Raw genomic sequence first — 25,023 nt, 5'->3', positions numbered from 1 at the left:
TCAGAGAGGCATGAGTAGAGAAGAGAAGAGAAGGGGAGAAGAAAAAAGTAAAAATGGGAGACAGAGATGGTAACACAACAATATGACAACATACGCAGTATCATTTGTGTTGTGTTGGTATATGAGCATGTATGAATGTATATGTAGTCCTGCTATTCATTTACAAAGCAGAGGGGGGTGGGAGGCAACAGAAAGTGGATTTGACACCATCTTCATTTAAATTCACAAACCCACACATTTTGAGGGCTGGGCTTTGTACTGAGGCTTTGAATTAATGGGCTGCAGAGACACAGAAGTGTGTGAACGCACGTGACTCCGTGACATTGCTAATGATCTACTGGAAGCTTCCACTGAGAACAAGAGGGAGCGGACTTAACAAGACCTCTGCAATATATCACCACTTTTTCTCATTTCTAAACCAACGAAGCACTGATTTGTGGGTCCTCAGACTCTTCACCCCCCATTAGGCTGTTTTACCATTCCCATGTCTGCTGTACTTTTTTGGAAAGTCGGTTAACAGAGATAAGAGCCTGGAGGTGCCCCTGAATATGATATGAGAAGTTTGAAATCACACTAGGCTGTGACATGGCGAAGAAGCTAAAAAGATAAGGTACGAACATACTGTAGGGTTGTACAAGTGAAGTAGAGCACACCACTTCACAGCTGCACTGAAGTGGTACCACGACTCAAACTTTAAACTGGATGTCTGTGCTGTTAAACTGTCTTTGTAGCAATTGCCTTGGTAACAATGGTACTAAATATTAGTGCTATATTGTAACTGCAATAGAATAAATAACAGATAACACCTACAATAACTCCATAAATGGTCAACAAGCCCCTTGAAGAAGGCATCTGCTTTAAAAAGTATGTTACCGGGGGCGCTGTGGCGCAACAGGCAACAGCGCCCATACCATGTACGGGTCCAAGTGCCCACGGGGACCCAGGTTCGAGTCCGGCCTGCGGTCATGTCCCAATCCCACCCCATCTCTCGCTCCCACTCCTTCCTGTCTGTCTTCACTGTCCTATCCGAATAAAGGCAAAAAGCCCAAAAAATATATATATATAAAATAAAAATAAAAAAAATAAAGTATGTTACCAACAGAATGGTGATCCAGGATCACAACTGGAACAGATTTAATGACCAGTGTCCAAAAGACACTTTGTTTGGCAGCGAGATAACGTTGACCCAAAACTGCAGTGTTTCTCTACCAGGAGCTTTGAGCATTTCAAAAATGCATAATGAAGCAATATCATGGCAGGATTGCATGCATTGCTTGGTTGAATTTGCAACACTGAACAGCAGAGTGCTTGGGAAAATTCCCTTCAGCAGATGTGCGTCATGGCACTCCTTGGCGAATTATTTGAACCAGCAGTGAGCAAAACTTTTTGAAGGGCAGACAGAGAAGATGAAATGAGCAATTGAGCACTTGTAGCCAGTGTTTTTTTTTTTTTTTTTTTTTAAACTGAAGGCCTTCTTTCAACCAAGATGAGAAGGGGCAGGAGGCAGATAGAAAATGACAAGGTGAGAGATTTATCCCAAACTAGGTCATAAGTTATGTTTACAAAAATATGTTGGACATATTCCAAAATAATTTGAGACTTGAACACAAGGATATTTCTGTATACATCCATTGGACTCAATTCACATAGACCTGAGCAACCGCCCAACCCTGAGCAAACCTTAATCCCGACAAAAGTGTATTTTAGCATTCTAGATTCCTTCTTGGGACATCCACAGCTAGAGACAAACTGTTATTTGTTCTCTCTTACTCTTACAAGCATTTCTGAAGAAAAATACGAAAAACGTAAGGTTTAACATAACTCAACATAAAACATCCCACAAATGCACTGGGTCATCAAATACATAGATATACAACATAAGACGTGTTATCATAGTATCAAGACACATTTCCAAGTAACTATCACCGGTATGGTATGGTATGGTATGGTATGCTATGGTATGGCACTCGGGGATAAATGAGTTGCATCTTGGTTGTAGGTATCTGTCTCTTTCCCCCTTCCTCTCTCTGCAATGTATCCAATCCCCCTTCTTTGGGAGTTGCTGCCTACCTGCATGTCCTTTAATGACTTCCATGTGGCCTCAATGGGAGATTGAGGCATCCCAGTGGCCAGCCACTAACAAAATTGATTAGATAAATGTTGGCCTGCCCACAGGTGTCCACACTTTTTTCCTCAGCAGGCAATCTCTTAATGGCTGACGAGCCCGGCATGTCATTGCAGTGATTCAGTGTGGGAAGGGGAGGCCAGTAATTTGTCACCACATTGATATTCTTCACCACAGGCTGGAAGACAGCCAGACAGAATGTGACCAGCAAAAAGCGCATTGGCATAAAAACCCTGCTGCTGGACAAAATAAAAGTTATCCGTATGGACTATAATAAGGATATATTATTATGAACATAATAAACTGTTTGACTGATTGATATAGAATAACCCTGGCCATTTCCACTCCCTACTGTTGATTGTGGTGGTGGATTCATTGTTGTGGTTGTCTATGTGTCACCGTGCAATATCTGGGATTTACATCACTGTGTTGCAAATGGCACTCTAGTTAATAGTGACACTGGCACAGCAACTGAGCTATTTTGCTGGGTGGGGCAACCTTCAAAAACAATTTAGAGGAGAGAGATATGAAGAGAATGCGATGTGTCCTGTGAATGATATGAGAGAGAGAGGGAGAGAGGAAGAGAGGGAGAGAGGGATAGAGGGAAAGAGAGAGAAAGTAAGCTCCAGAGTTCCAGAGACCAAGGCACCATGCCAGTGAGGGTGCCCCAGGGAAGAGCATGAGAACCCTGCACTCTCCTCTGCTAATGAGAACCAGGCATTTCCAAAGCCCAAAGCCACCTGAGACTTCTCCCCAGAAACTTCAGTCACACCTGGGCCTGAACTGCTGCTTTAATACACCCACACTCTTATGAATATGAACTAGCACAGGCTCCTGAACTGACAAGACTGAGGAAGAAAGGGGGAGAGTGTCTAAGCAAGGAAACCTAAAACAAGTAACACAGAAGTTAACATCATTATTATTCCCTGCTAGTGGAATTATTTTAAAATTTGATTTTTTTTTTGTGTGTCTTTTTTTTGTGCGGGCAAAATTATACATTCAGGCTCAGCAAGTAGAATGGTCCTCATTCCTTATAATTACAGGCACATTACATTCATTACTGCAATTTACATCTCATCTCCAATCTAATCATTAGTCGGCTGACCTGCTCTGGATATTCTGGTATTATAATGTAAAAAGAAATCTGCCTCCTAAGAGCACAAAAGGGGGAGAGCTTATCAATAACTGCACAGAACTGATTATTCCCGAATTCCAGTCTCGTCCGCTTCAGAGATCAGCCTGGAGAGGCAATGCGAGTGTAATTTCATGTCTGACTGCTGTCATTGTCACTTTTGATGTGTTTGTAGGTCCCAGGTCTCGGAGAAAAACCACACGCTTTGGCAGACAGAAATGCATTCATTCATTCAAATCAACACAAACGCTTACACACAGACAGACATCTATCTTCAATCTACTAAACTTGGTAGCGTAATTGGAGGTTGCTGACCGTGTGAGGTACACAGGGGGAGGGCATGGAAGAGAGAGAGAGATGATGATTATTTCTACCTTAATCAACCCTACCTTTCGACCTTAACCAAGAAAAAAGGACACTTAGAAGTCATTTAAACAACTGAATGCAAAAACTCACTTGGCAGCAGCACCATCCAGTCAAATGGTTTTAGTATGCACTTAATATGAAGTGGCTACTATTGACTCAATGCTCAATGCTAAATAATTGGCCATAGAGTGAGGAGGAAATGTTCTCTTCAAACATCAATAAAGACCCACAGTCAGCACAAGCTCTCAAATCAGTGGTGAGTGCAGTCACCTTCAATAGATCACACTACAAACACAACACAAGGTAAACGAGAGACCAGCACTCTGCCAATACTGATTACATCTTTTCTGTGTTTCAAATGGCTACTTTGTTTTTATCCACTCCACTGCAAACAACTGAGCTCTTTTAATATTGTTTATGTACATTTTGCCTCTCTGTAAGAGAGATATACTATAAACCATGCTTTAGCCAAAATCTTTGCAAAAACAAAGATTATTTATTACTGGCTGATATGAGACTAACTAAACCAGGGAGCTAGATAAAATCGCAAGGGGGACTAACAAAGAACGGGAGGAGGGAAAAGAGAGCAAAGAAAGAGAGAGATTGAGAGAGAGACAGAGATAGAGAAAGAAAGAGAGAGAGAGAGACAGAGATAGAGAGAGAGAGAAAGAAAGAGAGAGAGAGAGACAGAAAGAGATACTGGAATTAGAGCACAATAATGGAGGGATGAAACACAGAAGTCCCGCTGACAGCACTCATATCAGAGGTGAAAGTTCACATGTTGAATCAGAGCTATACCAGACCTCGCTCTGTGCCAGCTTTTGTGACAGTAACAACAAACAAAGAATGGTTCAAAAAGAGGCCTCGGAGAACACCACAACATCCTCGGCTGTTATGGCTCTCATGCAGGCAGTGCGAGCAATAGTGTGCAATACAGAGAGAGAATGAAAGAGAAAATAGATCAAGGGAAGGGTAGAAAAGGAGGAAGATTGACAGATAAGAGAAATAGCAACAGATTCCGTGAGCCTCCATATACTTTTGCAGACATCAAACACATGCAGATTCCACAAACATCTGCAACACGCTGGGTGTTGTAACAATCTCCATAAATGTGAGACAGTGTTCAGTGGGCAAGGACACTTATAGCTCACCCACTGAGCAGAGCAAATCTATCTGCATTCAGATGACCTAGGCATGTGGGGACATTGGATAGGATAGGAAAACAGAACAAGAGTCTATTTTTTCCCTTTCACACTGTCCATTTTTCCTTTGGATGTGTTTGGGTGAGTGAGCATTTGAGTTTGTGTGTGTGTGTGTGTGTGTGTGTGTGTGTGTGTGTGTGTGTGTGTGTGTGTGTGTGTGTGTGTGTGTGTGTGTGTGTGTGTGTGTGTGTGCGCGTGCGGTGTGTGTGTGTATGCACATGTCTAAACTGGGAAAATGTTTGAGCTGTCAGTTGGCTGGTGAATTTTGTGTCCTGCTCATGCATGATAGAGTGTTCCGACCAGAGAACCACAGTCCCCTGGATGATTCCACCTGCCCACTCAACTCACCACTGTCAAGGGCAATCTCAGTCCACCTCTAACACAAAGAAATGTCCGCTGGGTGAAGCTTGTCCAATACACTTGCAGAAAAGTTCTCCCTAAAACATTCACAATAATTAATTGAACTGAATACACTATCAACTTGCAGAGACTGGTGAAACACTAAAAAATCCAGCAATATGGTTTAACACAGATCTTAAAACAGAGAAGGTCAAGGGTCAAGGTCAGAGAAGGTCACATCTGACATCAGGCCTCCTCCCCATCCAAAGGCCATGTGAGCTGAGTGGTAGTGATAGGCTGTGTAGAATGATTGTGTACCTCTCTGGGATTGCAGTGGGGCAGGGATTTACTAACTTCGTGACTCAAGTGTCATGAGTGAAGTAACAAGATGACACTTACTGCTTCTGAGAGCCGAGGGCGTGACCTCGATCTCGCTGGCTGCCTGATAGGGCTGGAAGGCCGACATGGTGCTAGAATTGAGCTCCGCTCCGCCACCACCTCCACCGCTGGCCGCAAACAGGTCAGGGCTCTGAGTGCCCGTGGAGCTGGCACTTGTACCGTCGCCACCGTGGTGAGGATCCTGCTCCTCATACACCGCCACCAGCTGGAGGGAAAACATACACAGCATTCAGTAAGGGAACCTGAGGTAGCATTGTGGAAGCAATTTGCAACGTCTAGGTTTCCTGCAAACTCAAGCTTTTATAACTTGATTTGCAAAATAGTATGTGTTTATAGTATGTGTCTGGCCTTTATGACTTTATTTGCAAAATAGTATGTGTCTGGCCACTTCCCACACTTGATCACATAGCACATAACATAACATAACATACACATAACTCAACCACTCTAAGTAGTTAAGAGTTATCTGTTAGGTCATCTGCCCCAAAAGCACATTATACTGAATTCAAAGCATGAGCCAGCCATGTACAGAACATGGCACAATATATAAGATTGGACTGTGTTGAAAATGATGTTGAACAGACAGCACCTGAATCCTTGGACAAGGATTACAACAGCATTTATATAAATGTAAAATGTCAGTGTCTCTCTGGATATGCGTGCCAAAACAGAGAATAGTTGTTATTTCTTGTTTCTTTTTTCCTACTGTATGTGTGTGCAAGTACATTTTCCTCCTAAAGCACAGGGAAATGTATTAGCATACAAACAGGTTTTGTTTTCCTTACATTTGTTTTATCTCCACAGTAGGATGCAAAGGTGTTTGTTTGTGTGTGTGTATAAGCGTGCATGTGTGTGTGTATATGTATCTGTGTGTGTGTGTGTGTGTGTGTGTGTGTGTGTGTGTGTGTATATATGTATCTGTGCGTGTGTGCGTGTGCGTGTGTCTCTTTCTCTCTCTCTGTGCGTGTGTGTGTGTGTGTCCTGCCAATGGTCTATCCACATTTTCTTTTTCAACACATTAAAGCATTCAGTAGCAATACAGAATACAGAAGCATTCTGAGTCCACCATGTCCATCTGCTCAATTTGGGAGAGGAAGGCACGCTATGACTTTCATATTATATATAAAAACAAAAACACTGATCTTCAACCACACCCACAGCCACCTCACCACAAACACACACACACACAAACAAACATAGACAAGCTGGCTCCCCTGAGATGCTCAATCTTCCCATCACACAAATGCACACCCACTTCTGTTCCATAGTCTTTTTCACACCCAGCCATGAGACACGAACACTCCATGGCTCTCCTCACTACTCCCACATGCACATTATGCCCACTCATAATCAAATGGGCAAGCATTTATCAATCATGTATTATTTATGGGCTCTTGAAAGGCCTCGCTTTTCCCCCCTAAAATCGACTGCCCTCCCATGAATAGTTAGTGAGTCTGCCCTGGCAGCTCAGGCAGCCGCAGCCCAGCCTCCGAAGAGTCTTTTCAGATCAGGTTTCTCCTCCACTAGTGGCTGGGGGCTCCCAAAAAAACACATCCCCACATAGCAAAAGCCACAAGTGAACCTAGATGCATCCCTTACTGATGAGAATGGGAAGCTCACTCCAAAGACTCTGAGAAAAGAGTCATTGGCCTGCTTGGTGACGAAATATGACTAAACACAGCCTCATCCACCATGTATATCTGGAATGGCATTCACACTTATTAACCTGGCAAATAGAATCTGTGACAAACCACACAAGCATTTGTCCAAATACTGATTGCCGACTGTTTTACCTTCAGTTTGGTATGCCACCAAAATACTTTTAAACATTCAGAGAAAAAACACCACATTTAAGTGGCAAATGTCCTTTGATGATAAATTGAGTTCATGGTGAATAAATGGTGTGTATTCTGACACAACTGCAAGGTTCATGCACACATTTTCACAAGTTCACATGGGTCAGTCTGTCCTGTATGGCCTTTCGCCTTGTCCAATAGGGGTAGTAATGTCAAACCATTCATCCGAATGTTATGTAATCCCACTTTGACAATTTCCATAACTGCAATGGTCTCATTTCACCTATTTAATCTAACCACCAGGTGCTGGCTCTTAAAAGGATTTAGATACTGCAAGGCTGACTTTTAAATATTAAAACAGCTACTGTACGTGATACAGGATACTTTAAAACTGAGCATGGTAATATTTAAGAGTCAGTAGTATGATTCAGTGAAACATCACTACAAGCTGCAAAGAGATCACTGTTTTTGTGAGTAATATAAAATGTAAGGAAAATGACAGCTTAGGACTAAAACGTTTTTTTCTCCAACCCTCTGTTACTATTGAGTACACCCACAATATTTATGCTCAGACGTTTTCCTTTTAGAAATTCATTTAAACTATTCTGCTTTGTGCTTCTCAACACTCCTGCTCCTTCCTCAGCATAGAGTCTGGTGTTAGATTCAGGTTGACACACACATACATATTTGGAGTATTAGATGTGGCTGCTTGGACAGTCAATTTTTTCTCTCAAATCTTGTTCACTTACATAAGAGCTGACAAAGCTTTTGGAAGAGCTTCAGAAAAAGTCCACCAAAAGTTAGTTTTATTATTATCATTTTTTTCAAAGACCTGAAACGTTGAATTGTAAAATGAACTCAACTGTACAATTTCAGCTCTACATTCAAAAGTATGAGACTGAGAAGAGACCCCAGGATCAGCAGAAGTGCAGTAAGCCAATTAATAATTTTGCAACTGGATTCCTTTATCAGTCTATATACATGTAACTTATGTGTTGAGTTCAGTGTGACCCAATAGAAATGGGTAAATATTATAATTTGTTTGTTTAGGTCTTGGTGTCACAGGTACGCTGGTGACTGCGCCGCTCCGTCCGGCATCTTTTGTCTTATGTGTCAATGTCTTGTGTGTGGAACACTTTGGGTTGCACTCTGTGCATGTTAAATGTGCTATACAAATAAAACTGACTTGACTTGACTTGACTTGACTAACACATCTGGCATTAGACTGGATGGCGTTTACATAATAATTTAGTGTGGTTCTTAGTATTCAGTAATTCAACCCCAAACTCAACAGCAAAATATTTGTGTTGGATACCAACACAAATGTGTCTATGCATCAGAAAGGCAGATGTGACAGATGAAAAATGAAAATATGACATTTTTCACTGATATTTTATAAAATATGTTTTATTGATATTAGTAAGATGGTTGATGGATTTGGAGGCTCTCTCGTAATTTTCTTATATAAGTAAGATTTTCTCCCATCATTCTGAAGGGCCCACAGATCCATGGGGAAAAATCATGAAAGTTTCATGAGTAGGGCAGAGAAAGCCAAGGTGAGCGTGAAACAGCGCCCCTGGTCTGTCATCGGGGTATACAGCAGTATGGAAAGTACAACTGGAACTGACCTGAAACTCTGGAGAGTTCTGTGTCTTCTTTATTAATATAATTTTTATTAATATAATTTTCTTCAGCTTTGGATACTTACAGTATGCATTCATATAAATCCACCCATTTTTGCATTTTTGGTGAAAGCTATCATTGATTTGGTTTGTCTCTTTAAAAAAAATGCCAGGCAGAATTTACCTGTGGGTGTAGCATTTACCAAACCAAACACAATTATATGCATTCACTCACTCAGGCTTCCTTTCTCAACCCAGCCTTTCTCACCATTTCCTCCCAAGGGCACAGGTGCCCTAATATTTCACAATTGATATTTCATAAGCCTCAGTGCTTTGAAATCTTGCAGATTTACTTTGCTTATAGCCTCATTTTCTCGAGCACCACAATATCTAGCTCTGTGAATGATGATGACAGGTCTTTCAACTACCTGTCAACCCAACCAGCAGACCATCCATCTATCCACTGATTCCTTTCTCTGTCCATCCCACACACCATCAGCCCACCCACACATTCTTCAACTATCTATCTACATAGCCAACACTGCATCACTACCCCTCCCAATCTAGTCATCACACATTCAGTTATCCATTTGCCTTTGTCCCCATCCATTTAGCCATCATATGCTAATCCATCTAGCCATACTCACTTTCTTCAAACAATAAATGCCTGCTGACATGCACCCATCCACTCATATATTCATAAATTTGCCCATTAGTGTTTTGACACCAGAAAGATGGGTGATGCTACAGATCTATCCATCAATATCAAGCTTTAGATGATAAATATGCACACCTTATGAACTTGGCCAATCACCATGGGCAATATAATCCCGGTTTTTGGGGGGAACGCTTCCTGCTTTGACCACAATGGCCCTCAAATGTCTATCCAGGAGAGTCCTGCTTCAGTAGCCTACATTTTCACACTTCAGTGTGTGAATATTTCATCATCTTCCATCTCTGATTTGTGCAATGGGTGGTTCTGCTCTCCCTGAGTGCTTAGTGCTGTTTCACTCCTCATTGCCATCCTGAAATATTCAGACAATAAGGCCAAACCCTGTTCCAGATATCTTCTGTTCTGTGCTTCTGCCTCTAGACCCAAAAGCTTATTTCAGGGGTAATGCCTTGACTTGAAGGGGGTAGTGCACAAAACTGGTACAGATACAAAAATGTACAAGCAAGAAACTTTAACAAGATTAAGGACTCATCCTTTGAAACACACTTGGCCAACTTATAGCCGTTGCCTTTGAAGTTCTCCTGAGCTGCAGGAGCCAGAGGGAAATTAATTCAAAGGTATTATGAGCCAGGCACACAGCTACCTATGGTACTACGTCTTGCTCCTCTCACGCTGCCTGTCTTTCTGGTCTTGGCTAAGTCTGGTCATTTGTAGACTTGCAAGACCATTAAAGATCAACTGCACATTTGGACATTTAAAGGCTGAGGAAAACAACATACAGGATAGAATCAGTGAAATGAACACGCATCTACTGACGGCCTTCCTCACCACCACTCAGATCCTCTAACACCATTTCTGCCCTTCTCTTTTCAAATCCAAAACAAGTTCCTTTTCATGGTTAACCATTGTTCTGAATAAATTAGCATTCCACTCATCAAATGCTAACATTAGAAAAACCCATATTAAAAAAAATAGTACTTAAGGTGTTTTTTAAACTGCAGGACATGCCCTTCAATCCTTCATTGGCACAGTATGCACAAAGCCAGGGAAGGTAATTGAGAGCTTCATCCAGGGATTTGGTACTACTGGGAAAAAAGAAGTATGGGGGGGAAAGGAAAAAATGAAAGAGGAAGGAAAAGAAAACTTCAAGCAATTCTGGTTTCCCTGGTGATCTGGGACAGACATTTGCAAGACTACCAGGGGAGATGATAGTCCAGGGGCAGTGCGCTCTGTCCTTGACACTGATGTGCATCACAAATTAGCAAAGCCCTTGCATGCAAGCCAACATACATTTTGGCCACCAGCTACGAATTGCCATGTGTATCCAACATCAAACAGTCAATAGGTCAGACCAGAGCTGTATATAGATATATTTATATATAGAGAGAGATATTTACAGCTCTAGTCAGACAAGACCAGTGTGATCATTAAAGTGACATTAGATTTTTAGTAAAACATTCATAAAGGACTTAGAAATAGCAACAGAATGCAAAGAAATAACTTTGATGTACCGGTAATGTCTAAACACTTACATTCTGTTTTAACCACTAAAGTTAGCATGCTAAACTACTAGCTTCAGACTGCACTCACTCGCCATCAATACTACCTTGTCCCTCAGGTTGTATATGCATGCGAGTCAATGAAAGAATTCCACTATAGGTGCAATGGTGCATTCAAGACAACTCAAATTCTACTCATTGTTTTGTTGTTTGAGAGACAAAGAAAAAAAAACTGTGATGTGACCAACAGCTGAATGTCCTTCAACTAGAGCTAGAATTAGTAGCCTACCGTTGTTAATGTATTACTGTATGCATGGTGTGTGTATTATGTGTGATACTTTGAGCACTTCAACAGTTTCTGGTCCTAAATAAGACAAATGGGTGGAAATACCACTCAATCAGTGCCAGTAAGTCCTCAACTTGAAATTTGAGCAGATGGTCTGCAACAGCAAAGCGCAAAGAAGTTCAGACTTACTGTTCCCTCCCCTCCACCCCAATTAGCTCCTGAGACTGTCTGATTTTTCACCTTGAGACACTATGGCCTTGAGCCTCAATGGGGGCTGATTGGTATGCTGGACACTGTGGCCTTCAATTATTATAGCAAACATCACACATCGGAGACTTCAGGCAGCATTTAAAATGACAAAGTGGGCCTTACGGTGTTTGCATTTTAAGCAGCATGTCTTAGAGTGCATAATAATCACTATTTAGCTAGATGTAGACACAGTATTCAATATGACAGCCAATGACTGCTCAAGCCAGCTGCGCCCCCCCTCATACGTTTATACACAGCATCACTCATTTAGAACAGCACACACACCAGGAGGAACGCAAGATAAACACAACCACAGAGGAGGGTGAGCGGAATCACGAGTGACACACAGAGAAACAGACAGATATCAGGGGGGATACCAGAGAGACCAGCGTGCCGTTCTGACAGTCTGGCGCTTGCCTAACCTCGGGGGAAGTCTCCTGTCATTATCGGCCATCTGCAGGCCAGACCAGCCCTGGTCCGCTGGGGCTCCAACAAAGCAGAGTCTCTGCCTTTAACATCACCTCCTGCTCAAATCGAATCCACTCGCCCCCACTGGACGCTTCATCAAAAGCCTGAGAAGGAGGCATGCCAAGGCTCCTGTCTTTTTGTCCAAACCAAGCTAAGAGTTCTGATAAAAATGAATGTGTTTTCCACATTTACACTACAGAAGCAATGCCTCGTGGGCATGCCTCCCTCACCCTCCCTTCTCACACAGTCTTCTAACAGAAAGGCTTGGAGAGAGATCATGGCAGTGAATAGGGTAATTAATGGATGAGAATGCGAGAATGTCACTGTGACTTCATAGACGGGGATAGAACTAGTGCTAAGTTCGTTTATAGAAGCTTGAGTCAGAACAGCTCACACACCACCAAAATACACACAAACACACATGCGCACGCTCGCTCGCACACACACACGCAAATAGCAGAGAGTGCCACAGAGATGATTTTTGTGAAGTCTTTTGTTTCTTCTGCCATGGGAGAATTAATTTGTTTCGATTTGTTGTGTGAGGTGACAGGAACTCTAACCAAATGCACTGAGGTGTTCTGGGGAAGGGGACACACCACTTCAATACACTGAACTGACACTGGCAAAAATAATCAGATATGATGCAGCTTTTAAAAGTTGGATGAAGGTCTGATAAATGAGAAAACAAAATTCTGTATTACTGTACAGTTAAACATCACGGGAAAAGGAAGAGGTAAGACAGACGTTTTGTGATCTATTCCAAGATTTCTAGGAGACCACGGTAGACTTTAAGTTGGTCCAGCTCTTTCAGCATTCTCTTCCTCTCCTGTCCCCTGCATCTGACTGCTAGTAACTGAGAATGGCACAAGTTTAGAAGTGCAAAATAACTCAACTAAAACTTTTAGTTCAATATGCTTCTCTTCTGACTAGAGTTTCAATGTGGCCAATTCATGCCATTTTCAATCTCCAGAAAATCTGAGAACAAAAAAAACGCACACACTCTGTCCCTCAAAGTGTTCAGAGAAGTCTACTTGAGAAGCTGCTTCAACTCACTGAGGCAGACTGCTCTCCTGACTGTGCTATTTTACACATGCAGCTTGTGCCCTCTAGTGCAGCTCTCCCCGAACACAACATTTCAACTCCAACCCTTAACAGTTCAGTTCTTCTAGGACATGTATAAACAATTAACATATACACAAACACATGCTTGGATACACACACAACTCTTTCATATCTTTAATTATCAAAATGTTTCTGGTCAGGCTACGAGTAGGGCATAAGAGGACATCCCTCTTCAAGCACAGAAAGCGCACTCTCAACCTGGGAGTGAGTGTGACAGCACTGTAATAACACCAATTATTCAGCATTAGGCTGCTATTGATTTGTTGCTAAATCGACTTACTGGATCTTTTGCTTGGGCACAGTGGGGGCCATTGGGCGCCATGTTCCCTCTCCTTCACAGGGGGAGCAGTGTAGGCTTGTGAGTAGGAAGGAGCCCTGAATCTATGTGGTGGAGAAGGCTAATTAAAGACCCTCCTTATCAAACAACAGTGATGGATGGTACTTTCTCAGTTCAGGCAGACCCAAACGTGCCCCTAGGTCAGTAATGCTCTCCCCCTCTCTCTCTCATGACCTTGGGAGTCTGATGTGAATGTGTTTATAGAAGGCGCTGGTGACACATGGTCTAAAGGCTGCCCGATTCCCATGAAGAGGTCCCCATTTTGAGGAAGGAATAATATTTGGCTTTTGGGAGGCTAGCTGAGGACTTGTCCTTGTGAGGAGAGTATGGAACTAATTGAGTGGGGCTATGGAATTATTAATGTTCAGCTTCAGGGGGAGTTGACAGAAAACACATACCCACAGTTTGTCCCTAGCGACCTCATCTACCCATCTGATAAGGAGAGAATGAGATAACAAGGCTGTGTAATGCACTTCCTTCTTCATTGACTGGCTTCCTACAAAGGAATTCAAGAGAACCATGGAATTCTTCACTTGGTACTAATATTATTGGCTCTGTTGATGCCGACATGTGAGGTCACAATTCTTTTTTTTTCAGTCTGGGCAAGATCTGAATTGATAAACATTTCTGAATGTGTGAGATTTCTAACCCCACACACACACACACACACACACAACCTCTGTGTGTGTGTGTGTGTGTGTGTGTGTGTGTGTGTGTGTGTGTGTGTGTGTGTGTGTGTGTGTGCGTGCGCGTGTGCATGTATGTGCGTGTGTGTGGTCTAAAAGGAGGAAAAAGGAGTAAAGAAATAGGTCCCAGCACTTTTGGCATGCTGCAGCTGTCTAGAGTCGTACGCAGCCTCCTCATCAGCGCTAATTGGCACTTGTGCAGACAAGCTTGGACTGGTGCCCACCTCACCACAGCTTTACTGCCGTCTGCCCGCTGCAGGGGCACTGCCCCGGGCCAAGGTTCACCCGCAACGGCACACAGGGCCCACTTTACTGTCCTCTCATACTGACAGTCAAAGTGCTTGTGTGAGCATATATATGTGTGTGTGTGTGTGTGTGTGTGACATGTTTTGTAGTGAATGGATGTTGGCTATTGTGTAAAAACATCTAACTGCCAAGAACAAGAAGAATTGACAGTTATTTTATGCCATGTGAAAAAAATAGCACCCTATAAATTAGTTAATGCTACATTCTCCAGCAACATTAATATGCACAACTGAATCTGGCCATAACATGTGAAGGATGCATTTCATTAAGATGTTAAGAGAATGAAGTGCTTTACAGTTTTTTAGATATTTATATAATAGATGCTGTATGTATAGTCTCACAGACAAAGACTCGAATGCTGACTGCTTGTGTGAGATACCAAGCTGCCAAACGCCTCTTGAAGAAGCACTCATCTCAATTAACTTCTCCTCCAAACTCTACAACCACAATTTGACCCTGAACTCTAAAAGAAAAATAGAATATAATACAAAAAACATATAGTATGCCTCACAAGAGCGTATGAGCAGTAAGCATGAGAATGCATAAGAATACCAAGTAGAGTTCAAAACTTCTCACTGTCAGTTCTAAAGAACTGGCTGAAAAAAAAAAAAAAAGCTGTGAAATATTTCTCACAAAGTCAGCCTTTCAACATTTCAACACTTCAAAAAGTCTTTAACTTAGACAAACAAATTAGCCTTTTCACTAAATCATTGCATGGGTCTCTAAATTCAACCTATCCATGGTAAAGAAGAAGAGGAGGATGCTTGACAACGCAGAGACGTGTTTGCAGATATACTGTAGAGCTGAACGTGCATTGCAACACAAAACACAAGCATTGCCATGAGCGTAGGATGCCTAAATATCTGGCTTTGACCAGCATAGCATCATTGAACTCTTTCATGCCATACTGCGCCAGAGACACAGCAGGTTGCCACAGACAGTGAGAGAGAAACAGAGATAGAACAACGTAAAGAGCATAGTGTAGGCACCTCCCAGCCCACGCAGCCTCCAAAATATCAACCCCCTGCTGTCAGCGAGCACAGCGGAGCAACGTGTTGGCTCCCGCAGCAGGTGGACACTGAACAGTGTCTGTAGGGCAAAAAAAAGCAAAACCTTGGCACATCAAAGCGAAAGCTGCCATCGCAGTCTCTGCCACCACCGAAACTGAGAAAAGGAGCGAAAAAGAAAGAGAGAGGTGTAGCACAAAGCTCCCGCATGGGCTAATCCCTTCTTCTCAGAGGGCCGTGTAAGCCTCAGTGCTTACCAAACATAATCAGGGGATTTGGGCAAACTAAAACACTGTGGTTTGTGCCCTGGACTTGCATGACACTTGTTTAAAAAGGGGGAAATCACTCAGAGCCAAAGTAGGATCAAAATGTATGCCTTTTTTACATGACCATGATTGAAATGGCAAGGCAACTGAGAGAAGCTTACTTTAAGAGAAGGAATGTTGTATACTAACAATGTGGGAAGTGTCCCTAGGTATACTGTGTACCTATCGTTGACTTTGTGTTTCATACAAAAAAGAGGACTAACTAAACTAAACAATTTCACTGGACAAATCCAGTCCTACATGTAAGGTGAAGTACTGATGATTCGAGGGGTCTGATCTGAAGCTAAAGAGGCTCTTAAGAGGGGAAAATGCTGACCTTTTGAAGTTGGGCTTCATCAGTGCTGCCCTCATTCTTTGAGAGCAGTGTGAGGACTGACATGAGATCCAGAGGCAACACTGAAAGTCAGCAGATTTCACAAAGCCACAAACAACTCTGCTACTCCCATCTGTAAATGAGAGAGTCCAGATCTCGGCACTAATGAGAACATCCAGACACTCTCACCCCCCAAAACTGTGGCCATACCCTGGTAACACATGGTAATGCCACTCAGTCTCTTTCTCAAAACCTTTAGAAAGCATACCGCTCTGGCCAATTAAAGAACTATTGCTCTATTTTCTGTATCTCAGTACTTCCACTGATTTGCAATTAGTGACAAGGAATTAATGACCGATTTATACAAACTCATTACATGCAGGAAAAACACCCAATAAAAATTCCTCAAGAATGAAGGAATGAAAACATCATTATGGTGAGATGATGAGGCCATATTCTGGCACAACTATACAACTGAACAAACATGAGCAATTATATATATGGCCCTATATATATATATATATAGGGCCAGAGACACCTGCTTAATCTCTCAAGTCACAGTAAAGGAATGGAAAGTCAAGACACTTTGCATCCAGTAATTACCCCAACTCACTCGCCTGTTGCTAAAGTCTTTGTAGAGTTTCTACTATTAGCTTTGTTTCCCTTGTCTGACTAATGGGAAATGAAGACCAACTGGTCTCACTTTGTCAAAGGAGCTGACACAAACAAGGCCAGCTCCCAGCCCAATTCCATTTTTTTTTTTTTTCATTCATCAGACGACCTACTCCCCTGAGGGCCATGAAAGCCTTAGACTTTCAATAATTCCATTAAGCATTCGTAAAACAGCACTGGGCTGAATGTTGAGGCAGTGAAGAACAGAGTAACAGCGAAAGACTTCTATGAATTAGTTGTGACCAGAGAAAATTGATGGGACTCAGGAAGTCCCCTGCTGTTGAAAGTAGAGCCGATGAAGCACTATGGACAGTGTACGACAGAGCAGACCAAAATCAGCTCTGACAACCACAATGCTATTTATGGGTGACAAAAGCCAGGCCAAGTAATGCTCGTATCTGGGAGGGCTTATTTGCAGCCCCTCAAACCAATTAACACCTGAACAGCCATTCAGGCCTAATTCCAGATGTGTGTTAACAATTATGGGTCAGGAAGTTTATCCCTAACAGCAGGAAGAGGCTTCGAATAGCAGTTTCAAGCACTGCACCTTCTATGCTAGCACTTAAATGCTAGCATTGTAGCTTGAGGTTGTAGTTATAAATATATATATTATATATTTTATGTCATACAAAATACTTTTTTGAGTCAGAGGCAGAACATTACTTACTTTTACAAAACTCGTTTTAAAACTTGAAGGAACAGCTGTTTGCGCATAGAACGATACACATTAATGAGTGACTGGTGATTAACAGTGTTTTTTCCTCTCTGTTTAAGGCTCCCATGGGAAGAGAGGTGGCACATGAGTGCCACTCTGATCCTCTGCCCGGGCCCCGCCTTTACCAGATTGTCGCTGCGTGACGCCGGCGCCAGCGGTTTTACCATAGCACCTTTCTCAACATTCCCATCGTCGCCCCCTTCAGTGTGGAGGTGTTTGGCGCACTTCAGAATGCTCATTAGCGCAGCAACAAAGCACACCACCGCCAGCCACCAATGCCGATCAAAAGTAACAAAGGGATGGTAAAGGATACGCCGACACAGCACCCCTTCACAAAAGCGCTTTGATCCTGTCACCTACATTTGCACAGAAAAAAAATCTGAAAACATTCTGTTGCCTTTCCACCGGCTTCCTACATTTTCGAGACCATGATTCACAGTTTTAATGGTTGTGAGGTTACCACAAGGGGGCCAACATGCCATGGGAGGATTTACACTCACTCAAAGAGTCAACGGAAACCTCACATGAAAACAAGGCAAACCCGAAGAGGGATGGCAATGGCAGTCCACTTAAAAAGAATGAAGATGTGAGGCTACGTGTAAGTGACAGCAAACACACTTTACATCATGTGACATATCACACTCCTATTCAAAAGTTCCTATTCAACTCTGTGCCATCTGTCAGTGGGGATTAAATTACTCATACTCTTCTTCAAAGACAGAGTACACAAGCTTAAATGCATAACATAGTAATGAGGACTATTGATTGACTAATTAACTGATTTATGTGGAAAGTAATCAACTACCAAATGATCTTTCTGGATGGAGAGCGAGGTCATTACTAGTGGTCTATACATTATTCATATGTAGAGTCTGTAAGACTATAGGCAACTGGATATGTGGGGGAAGGTTCACTCCTCTAGGAGAAGGAACAGGAGAGAAACGCCACAGAACCCATTAAAGCAACGCTAAGCAACGATCGAGTTGTGTTTAAGTGGTGTTTACAAGCAGAGACATTGACCAAGCCTTGAGCATTCTTCTTAAGGCAAGGCTAACACCAACTGACAGATCTTCAAACAATGCCCAGACAAATGGATGCAATGCAAGTCAAAACAATCACCTCATTAAAACTGTGTCCACAAAGCTGCCCCAGTCCAAAAGCAATGCTTGCATTGAAGGACTATATGGGGAGTTTACACACATTTTTCTACTCTCCATACAAAAAACACTTACCAGCAATATTTATTTTTCTTTTATGACCCAAGTGGTAGCTTAAACCCCAGTGCAGTCTGGCAACTTGAATGTTTTTTTTTTCCTTTACACTGGCTGTTAGTGGAAAACAGACAGCAAACAGACAGAATTTGCTGAATAATTCCCCACGTAATCCCGATAAATAAAAAATTTTGGCAGTCTATGCCTGGCATTAGCTTTACTGGGAAAATAAGTATAAGTAAAGGAATACAAACCCATGCACTGACCCACTACTCCTGGGCCATAAGATCAAGTTGCGACACAGCTGGCAAAAGCAACAGGCTTTGGCTGCGCATGTGATATGTTCCAGGCAGTGATCTAGGGGGGGACTTGACATTGGTAATGATGTGTAGGGAAAATAACTCTTAAACAAATACAATGCTTGGTGAGTAGTGGCAAAAAGACATGCATTTGGTTGGCATTGGTTTCATTGTGTTGGCAGAAGGCCACCTCTGTCATTTAGTTTAAATAAACTACATGTAAATAGCATGTTCTGAGGTACACAACTGTGTTGAAACTTTACTAAAAGGATATAACTTGCGCTCTAGCCCCTCAAAGCTCATGGAAAAGGATGATAGAATCATCAATGCACGATGGGCCACTTCTGATGACTGAACCCAAAGGAAGACCCAGACCACACAGATAAGTTTTGACACACAGCATCTTCAACAGAGTAAAAAACATATGTGTTGAAACAACTCTATTCAGAGATAACAGAGCACAGAAGAGTCCCAGTTTTGTCTTACAACATCTGTTTTCTCTTATAGCTGTAAGAATGAAATAAATATCTATTTACCTACTAAAATTTCCCTAACAGTACAGTTTTAGCTCTCCTTACAGATTAAATTAAGCAACAATACCGATAAGGTGTGTGGACAGTCATTATATTCCTTTCTATATTAATTAACATCTTCCTCCTGCCTGCATCTGAAATGCCAACGTGTAAAAGGAGTTTTATAATCTTCTGAATATCACTTAAATGTCACAGCAATCAACCAAACCTTGTGATAACTGCCTGTTCAATAAAAGCAAAAATGGACCCCTGTATGTTATATCTAGTTGTTGGCTACTGACAGCGCATATTGACATACCATGAACAAGTGCCTTTAGAGCTTCTGGGTAGAACATGCAGCCGGTGTTGTGGCTGTCACCTGCCGGTTGTGCTTTGTTGTTGTGTGCTGGACCCTGTTGTGTTATATTGATTAGGCTAGGTTGTTGGGTATTAGCACTTGCATGTGACCGCGAGAAAACTGGCTGCTGTGGAAAATCCTTAACCAATACCACAAGGAGCTTTACATCTTTCCTTGTCTATAAAGAATGTATTTGGTCATGGCAGCACTCTGCATCTCTGAACTCAATGCTAAACTATCCAGAGATAATAGCCACATTAAATTAACAGAACCACCACAACCAACGCAGATTCAGACACCATAATTTAAGGGGCCTGACTGGTGACTGGTGTTCCCTCTCAAACCTCGTCCAGCTAACCTGACCATTCAGGGCCCTTGCTTCCGTGGTAAGCGGAAGCTCTTTCTGCTATTATGTGACACAATGCCACATCTGGAAGTGCTCCCCTCCCGCTAATCCCCTCTGACAGTTTATGAGGCGACCCCTGACTTACGCATGGTCAGCAGGTCAGGTGGGCTGCTAATCGGGGTCTCTTGGCATTGCATAGGGGGAGGGTGTCAGGGGACCTGGGATGTGTGAATCCCAGGAGGGGTGTTCAGGCCTTTTTAATTGGTGCATGGTGGTAAATACATGAAGGATTATGAGCCATAAATGGTAATTTATGTGCCTATTACAGCGTCTGCTGACGATTCCAAGACTAGAGAAGCACTCATTACCTGAGCATTTACAGAGGCCAGGTCTTCGCTTCCTGATTCCTGCAGAGACAACATGTCCCCCCTTGGTGCCAAAAGTATGCTATTTTTTCAGCACAATTAAAGAGCAGTGGTGCAGAATTGTAAGACAGTTTAAACATGAATCATAAAAAAAATATATTTTCTTACAACTGGCATGCGAAAGAGCATTAATACGAGAATAATGTAACCTACAAAAGTAGGTGATGTTCCTAATCACTGCAATACTGACTATTAATTTGAGATGTTGCTGCAGTAGGACAGCACGGCAATCTTGCTGAGGGAATGTGAGGCATCTGAAAGTTTGAAGCAGTAACAGTACATTGGTAGTAGAAGTAGAATGACACTAAACCAAACCGATAAGAATAGCAGACTATTTAATGTTAAAACGTTACGTCTGGTGTCTGATTTAATCTCCACTCCTTTGCAGTAAGGTCAGCTGCGGAGTACTCAGGAAACACAAAGGGCTTGTTCTGAGCTTCCTTTTTTTTCTGCTCTCTCTCTGCACCTTTGCACTGCCAGCACCAGAGCTCATTCTCTCACACAACCTCCATTGTTTGTCATAGATCCTGGTGTGCATGTAAGTGAAGGAGAGGCAGGCCAGACCACTTTCTTCCACTGACCTGTTAATACCACCAGTTCCTGCATCTCTGAACCAAAAGAAAAAAGCCTCCCTGACTAAGGAATATCACACGCAGACCAATTCCCTGTCCAGACCTGTCAGGCTCAGAGCCAAACCCAATGCTTGCTCTGTTGGTTTGTCTGTAATAAAGCTGACCACACACCAAAGCCAGCAGGAAGGGCAGCACAAAGACCTCACATCAATGACTTCTGTAATGAGGCACCTGAGGTTTTAGGTCAGCCAGGAACTTCAGCATGACCAGGAGTGGTATAGGGAGAAGCTGTGGATAAGGAGATGGCGGACATCACATATGTATCAATTTTCTCTGACTGTAAGACCATTATACGGTGTCGACCCAAGAGATAATAGATTAACACAGACACAAAAACAAAAACACAAGATGGAAGGCCATCATTCATTGCTTGTGTTTTGTTTGTGTGGGATCCCTTGAGTAGAAATCCATACTAATTCTTTAGCCAGCATCCTGAAGTAAAAGGGGAGGGGTTGTGAGTTTTTTCAATCAACTCCAGAGCCAATCTTTTATGGTGTCAGATCTAGCATGGTGGAGATGAGCCTCCTCTTCATCACAGAGATGGGACATTTTCACCTTGAAGTCCCTTGACACTACAAAAGAGAGTGGTGCACACCTGGCATATTCATAATATTATTACACAACTACCGGTATGCCATATGTGGACACACACACACACACACACACACAAAGATTAATATCTATTCCAGAAGTGAAGACATTTATATAGCCTGCTCTTCTTGGCAAAAGAGGGGAACAAATAGCAGACTTTTCAGAGGTGAAAAGTAACCCACAAACAGATGGTGGTGATGGGATGGAGGACTCCTGTTTCAAGACCTCTGAGAGTAACATCCCCATTGTTCTGCTTCATCATCACACTCCCCCCCTTCACTCCTCTCTCTGAAAATCCTATCTGCAGTGGATCACGCTACGGTCCTTTCAAGCAGCTCCCCAGAAAGTTCCTCAGATGAAGCAGGGTCTGACAGGCCATTCATCAGCACTGTGCTCCGACTCTGTCATCACCTGTCCTCAAAAGCGTCCCTTTATTGCGCTGGACGGCCTGCCCTTAGCCCACAGTGATGGAAACAGACACACACTGAGCAGGGAAATGAAATCATAGAGGCCCCTGAGATTCACACAACAAACAGCCATACAGGCTGTCCGCTCCCTAGCTGGCCCAGGGGCCTTGCACTGCAATGAATCGGACAGGCTGTTTCTGCTTGCTTGTGCCCAGGTGGCGTGTTTGGAAGTGGACAATAAACACTGCAGGTCTTTAATGAACGGTTGATGAGAAATACAGGAGCACAGCAAGCTCTGCAGTTAAGATGTTACTTACCTACAGGTTGAGGAAGGCAGAGGTGCAGTCCAATCAGATGGAAGGGAAGGAGCAGGAGCAGGTCCACAGCAGACATAGACAGAGAGGAGAAGACAGACAAAAATCAACAGAGAATAAATGTTAAAGGTTGTATCAGCGATGGTGGGGTAACGTCACTTCTGTTGATGTTCAAACAAAACAGAGAGCTAGCTCGCTAGTCCCTCAACCTCCCTCGCGTGCAATTGAAACTCTCCTGAACACGCATGTTGTCGGTTATTGGTTGGAACACTTTATTTTGCCTTTGAGTGCTTGGCAACAATTGTTGTTCGCAAATTGTTTTTGTGTGCAGATCTCAGAGCCTAGACTGCCTACAGAGACGTTTTTTAACGGCCTGCTTATGGGGCGGGCAGCTATTAGATGAATGTGATCATTTATGTTTGGGCCTTTTTTGGGCTGAAATCGCTGAATGTCTAACCAGGTCAAAGGCCAATTGCTTTGGACACCTTCTTATCATAGCAACAATGCCGAGGAACTTCGAAACCCTGCCTTCACTCCCTATTCGGCCTGTCTTTCAATGATAAAAATTGGGAGTATGGCCACAAGGATCAAAGAATAGGGGTGGAGATGGAGGAGATGCCCGGGGAGACAACCCAACTCAGTCTGGGCAACAGGAGGCTGCAAGAGAAGCTGCCGCTGGAGCAGTCTCATGACTGATGATGAGAGAAAGTGGGAACAATGCAAAAGGTTGCCTGGATACAGAACCTGGCACAGCATCTAATGAGAAAATAAATGATGGAGTTGGAGAGGGCAAAGGGGGCACCAAGCAAACATCTGCAACGAGAGAGAGAGGGGACAGGCAGCACTTCAAATGAAAAGGGTCACATCAGGAGTTGCCTCATGGTGGACTCGCCCTCCTCCTCTTCCCCTCTCTCGCTCTCCATCCACACCTCCTCTCTCTCTCTCCCTCTTTCTCTTCCTCTGTGGTGCTAAGATGGGGTAAAGGCCTTATATCACCATTAATAATTCAAATTACAGTGAATTTAAGTGGACCAAACCCCCTTGAAACATTTTAATGGGGTGAGCGGGAAAGAGGCAAGAGCAGTGGGGGTGGGGGTCCTGGGGCTGAGTGGTTCATTTAACAGTGAGTCTAATGACCCCCCCTTCCCCTGCCTCTTTTCAGAAAACTCAGCCTGTAATTCCCTCTGCAGCTTTAGCAGTCCCTATCTTTTTTTTCTTTCTTTGTTTCTTCCAATCCCCCTCTATTTTTTCTCTCTCTCTCTCTCTCTCTCTCTCTCTCTCTCTCTCTCTCTCGAGCATTCTTCCCCTCCCTCCAGGATGGAGAGAACATGTTTCCAGGCAACCCCCGATCCTCATGTGGTGAGACAGCGGAGTGTGTGTATGTGTGCGTGTGCATGCGTGTGTGGGGGGGGGGGTGGGGGCTGAACTGCATCGTGATGGGGCTGAGAATACAAATCAGACAGAAAATGAAAAACTTGCTGTTATGTTAAATAGGTGTGGTTCAATTTAAAGAAATATTGTCGATTTGGACATAGTCAATGTTTTAAGTAAATGTTAATTCAAATTATCTATTTTGTATGTAGAAAGTAAAAGAATGAAATGTGAATGACATGACAACCATTTGTGCTCCTCTACTCCTTTAACCTCAAACAGAACATGAGGCCATGTGTGTGTGTGTGTGTGTGTGTGTGTGTGTGTGTGTGTGTGTGTTTGGGGGGGGGTGCGGTGTTATCAGCAGAGTCAGTTCAGAAATATCTTCTGAAAAATACAATTGAAGTTCCAGTGACAGAGCTAAAATAAACTGCAGCAATATAACCATTTTCTGGAGATCTCACTTTCTTAGTAATTGCCATATTCTTATGCCGCTTTAATTCTTAGTAAACACATTGGGAAAAACAAAAACAAATTAACATGAAGAATTGGGAATTATGCTAATTCCAGCGATGCTGCCTGTGCATGTCTGGGGGCTCTTGCATTAGCATATGGGAGGGGAGGGAAAAGACACAAAATCAAGGCAATGAGACGGGTTCCAGAAAATGCAAGACACCGTCGACATTAAACCCTTCAAGATGGAGAGAAGACTCCAGCCTCAAGGCCCTCCAGTGCATCACACTTCAGATCATTTCCATAGTTACCATGGAGATGAGGCAGGACAATAAGAAGCTTAACCAGACACAAGTTCAGCCTCTTGGGTTGTGTGTATGCATACGATGAGAAGAGAGCATGACCATTACATATGCGCAGGCATGAAAACGGCTTAAAACAGTTGAGACTTTCTATCCAATCAA

At 42.9% G+C, this 25,023-nt stretch overlaps 1 protein-coding gene across 5 annotated transcripts in view; it reads right to left on the bottom strand.

Annotated features, from left to right (window-relative positions):
- pard3aa (par-3 family cell polarity regulator alpha, a) overlaps positions 1-25,023 on the bottom strand; it is a 288,433-nt gene that overhangs the window by 195,369 nt on the left and 68,041 nt on the right. For 4 of the 5 annotated variants that reach the window (XM_048265859.1, XM_048265861.1, XM_048265858.1 and 1 more), the window contains exon 3: positions 5,564-5,768. In XM_048265859.1, coding sequence (XP_048121816.1) covers positions 5,564-5,768 — 205 coding nt within the window. Of the gene's footprint in view, positions 1-5,563; positions 5,769-19,105; positions 19,437-25,023 lie in introns of those variants that run through there. The other variant, XM_048265862.1, reaches the window with a different exon arrangement.

The sequence above is a fragment of the Alosa alosa genome, chromosome 16 (assembly GCF_017589495.1).
Source record: "Alosa alosa isolate M-15738 ecotype Scorff River chromosome 16, AALO_Geno_1.1, whole genome shotgun sequence".
In the NCBI taxonomy this organism is placed as follows: Eukaryota; Metazoa; Chordata; class Actinopteri; order Clupeiformes; family Clupeidae; genus Alosa; species Alosa alosa.
Note: the sequence above shows the minus strand (reverse complement) of the source record. Positions and strands in the feature narration are given on the sequence as shown.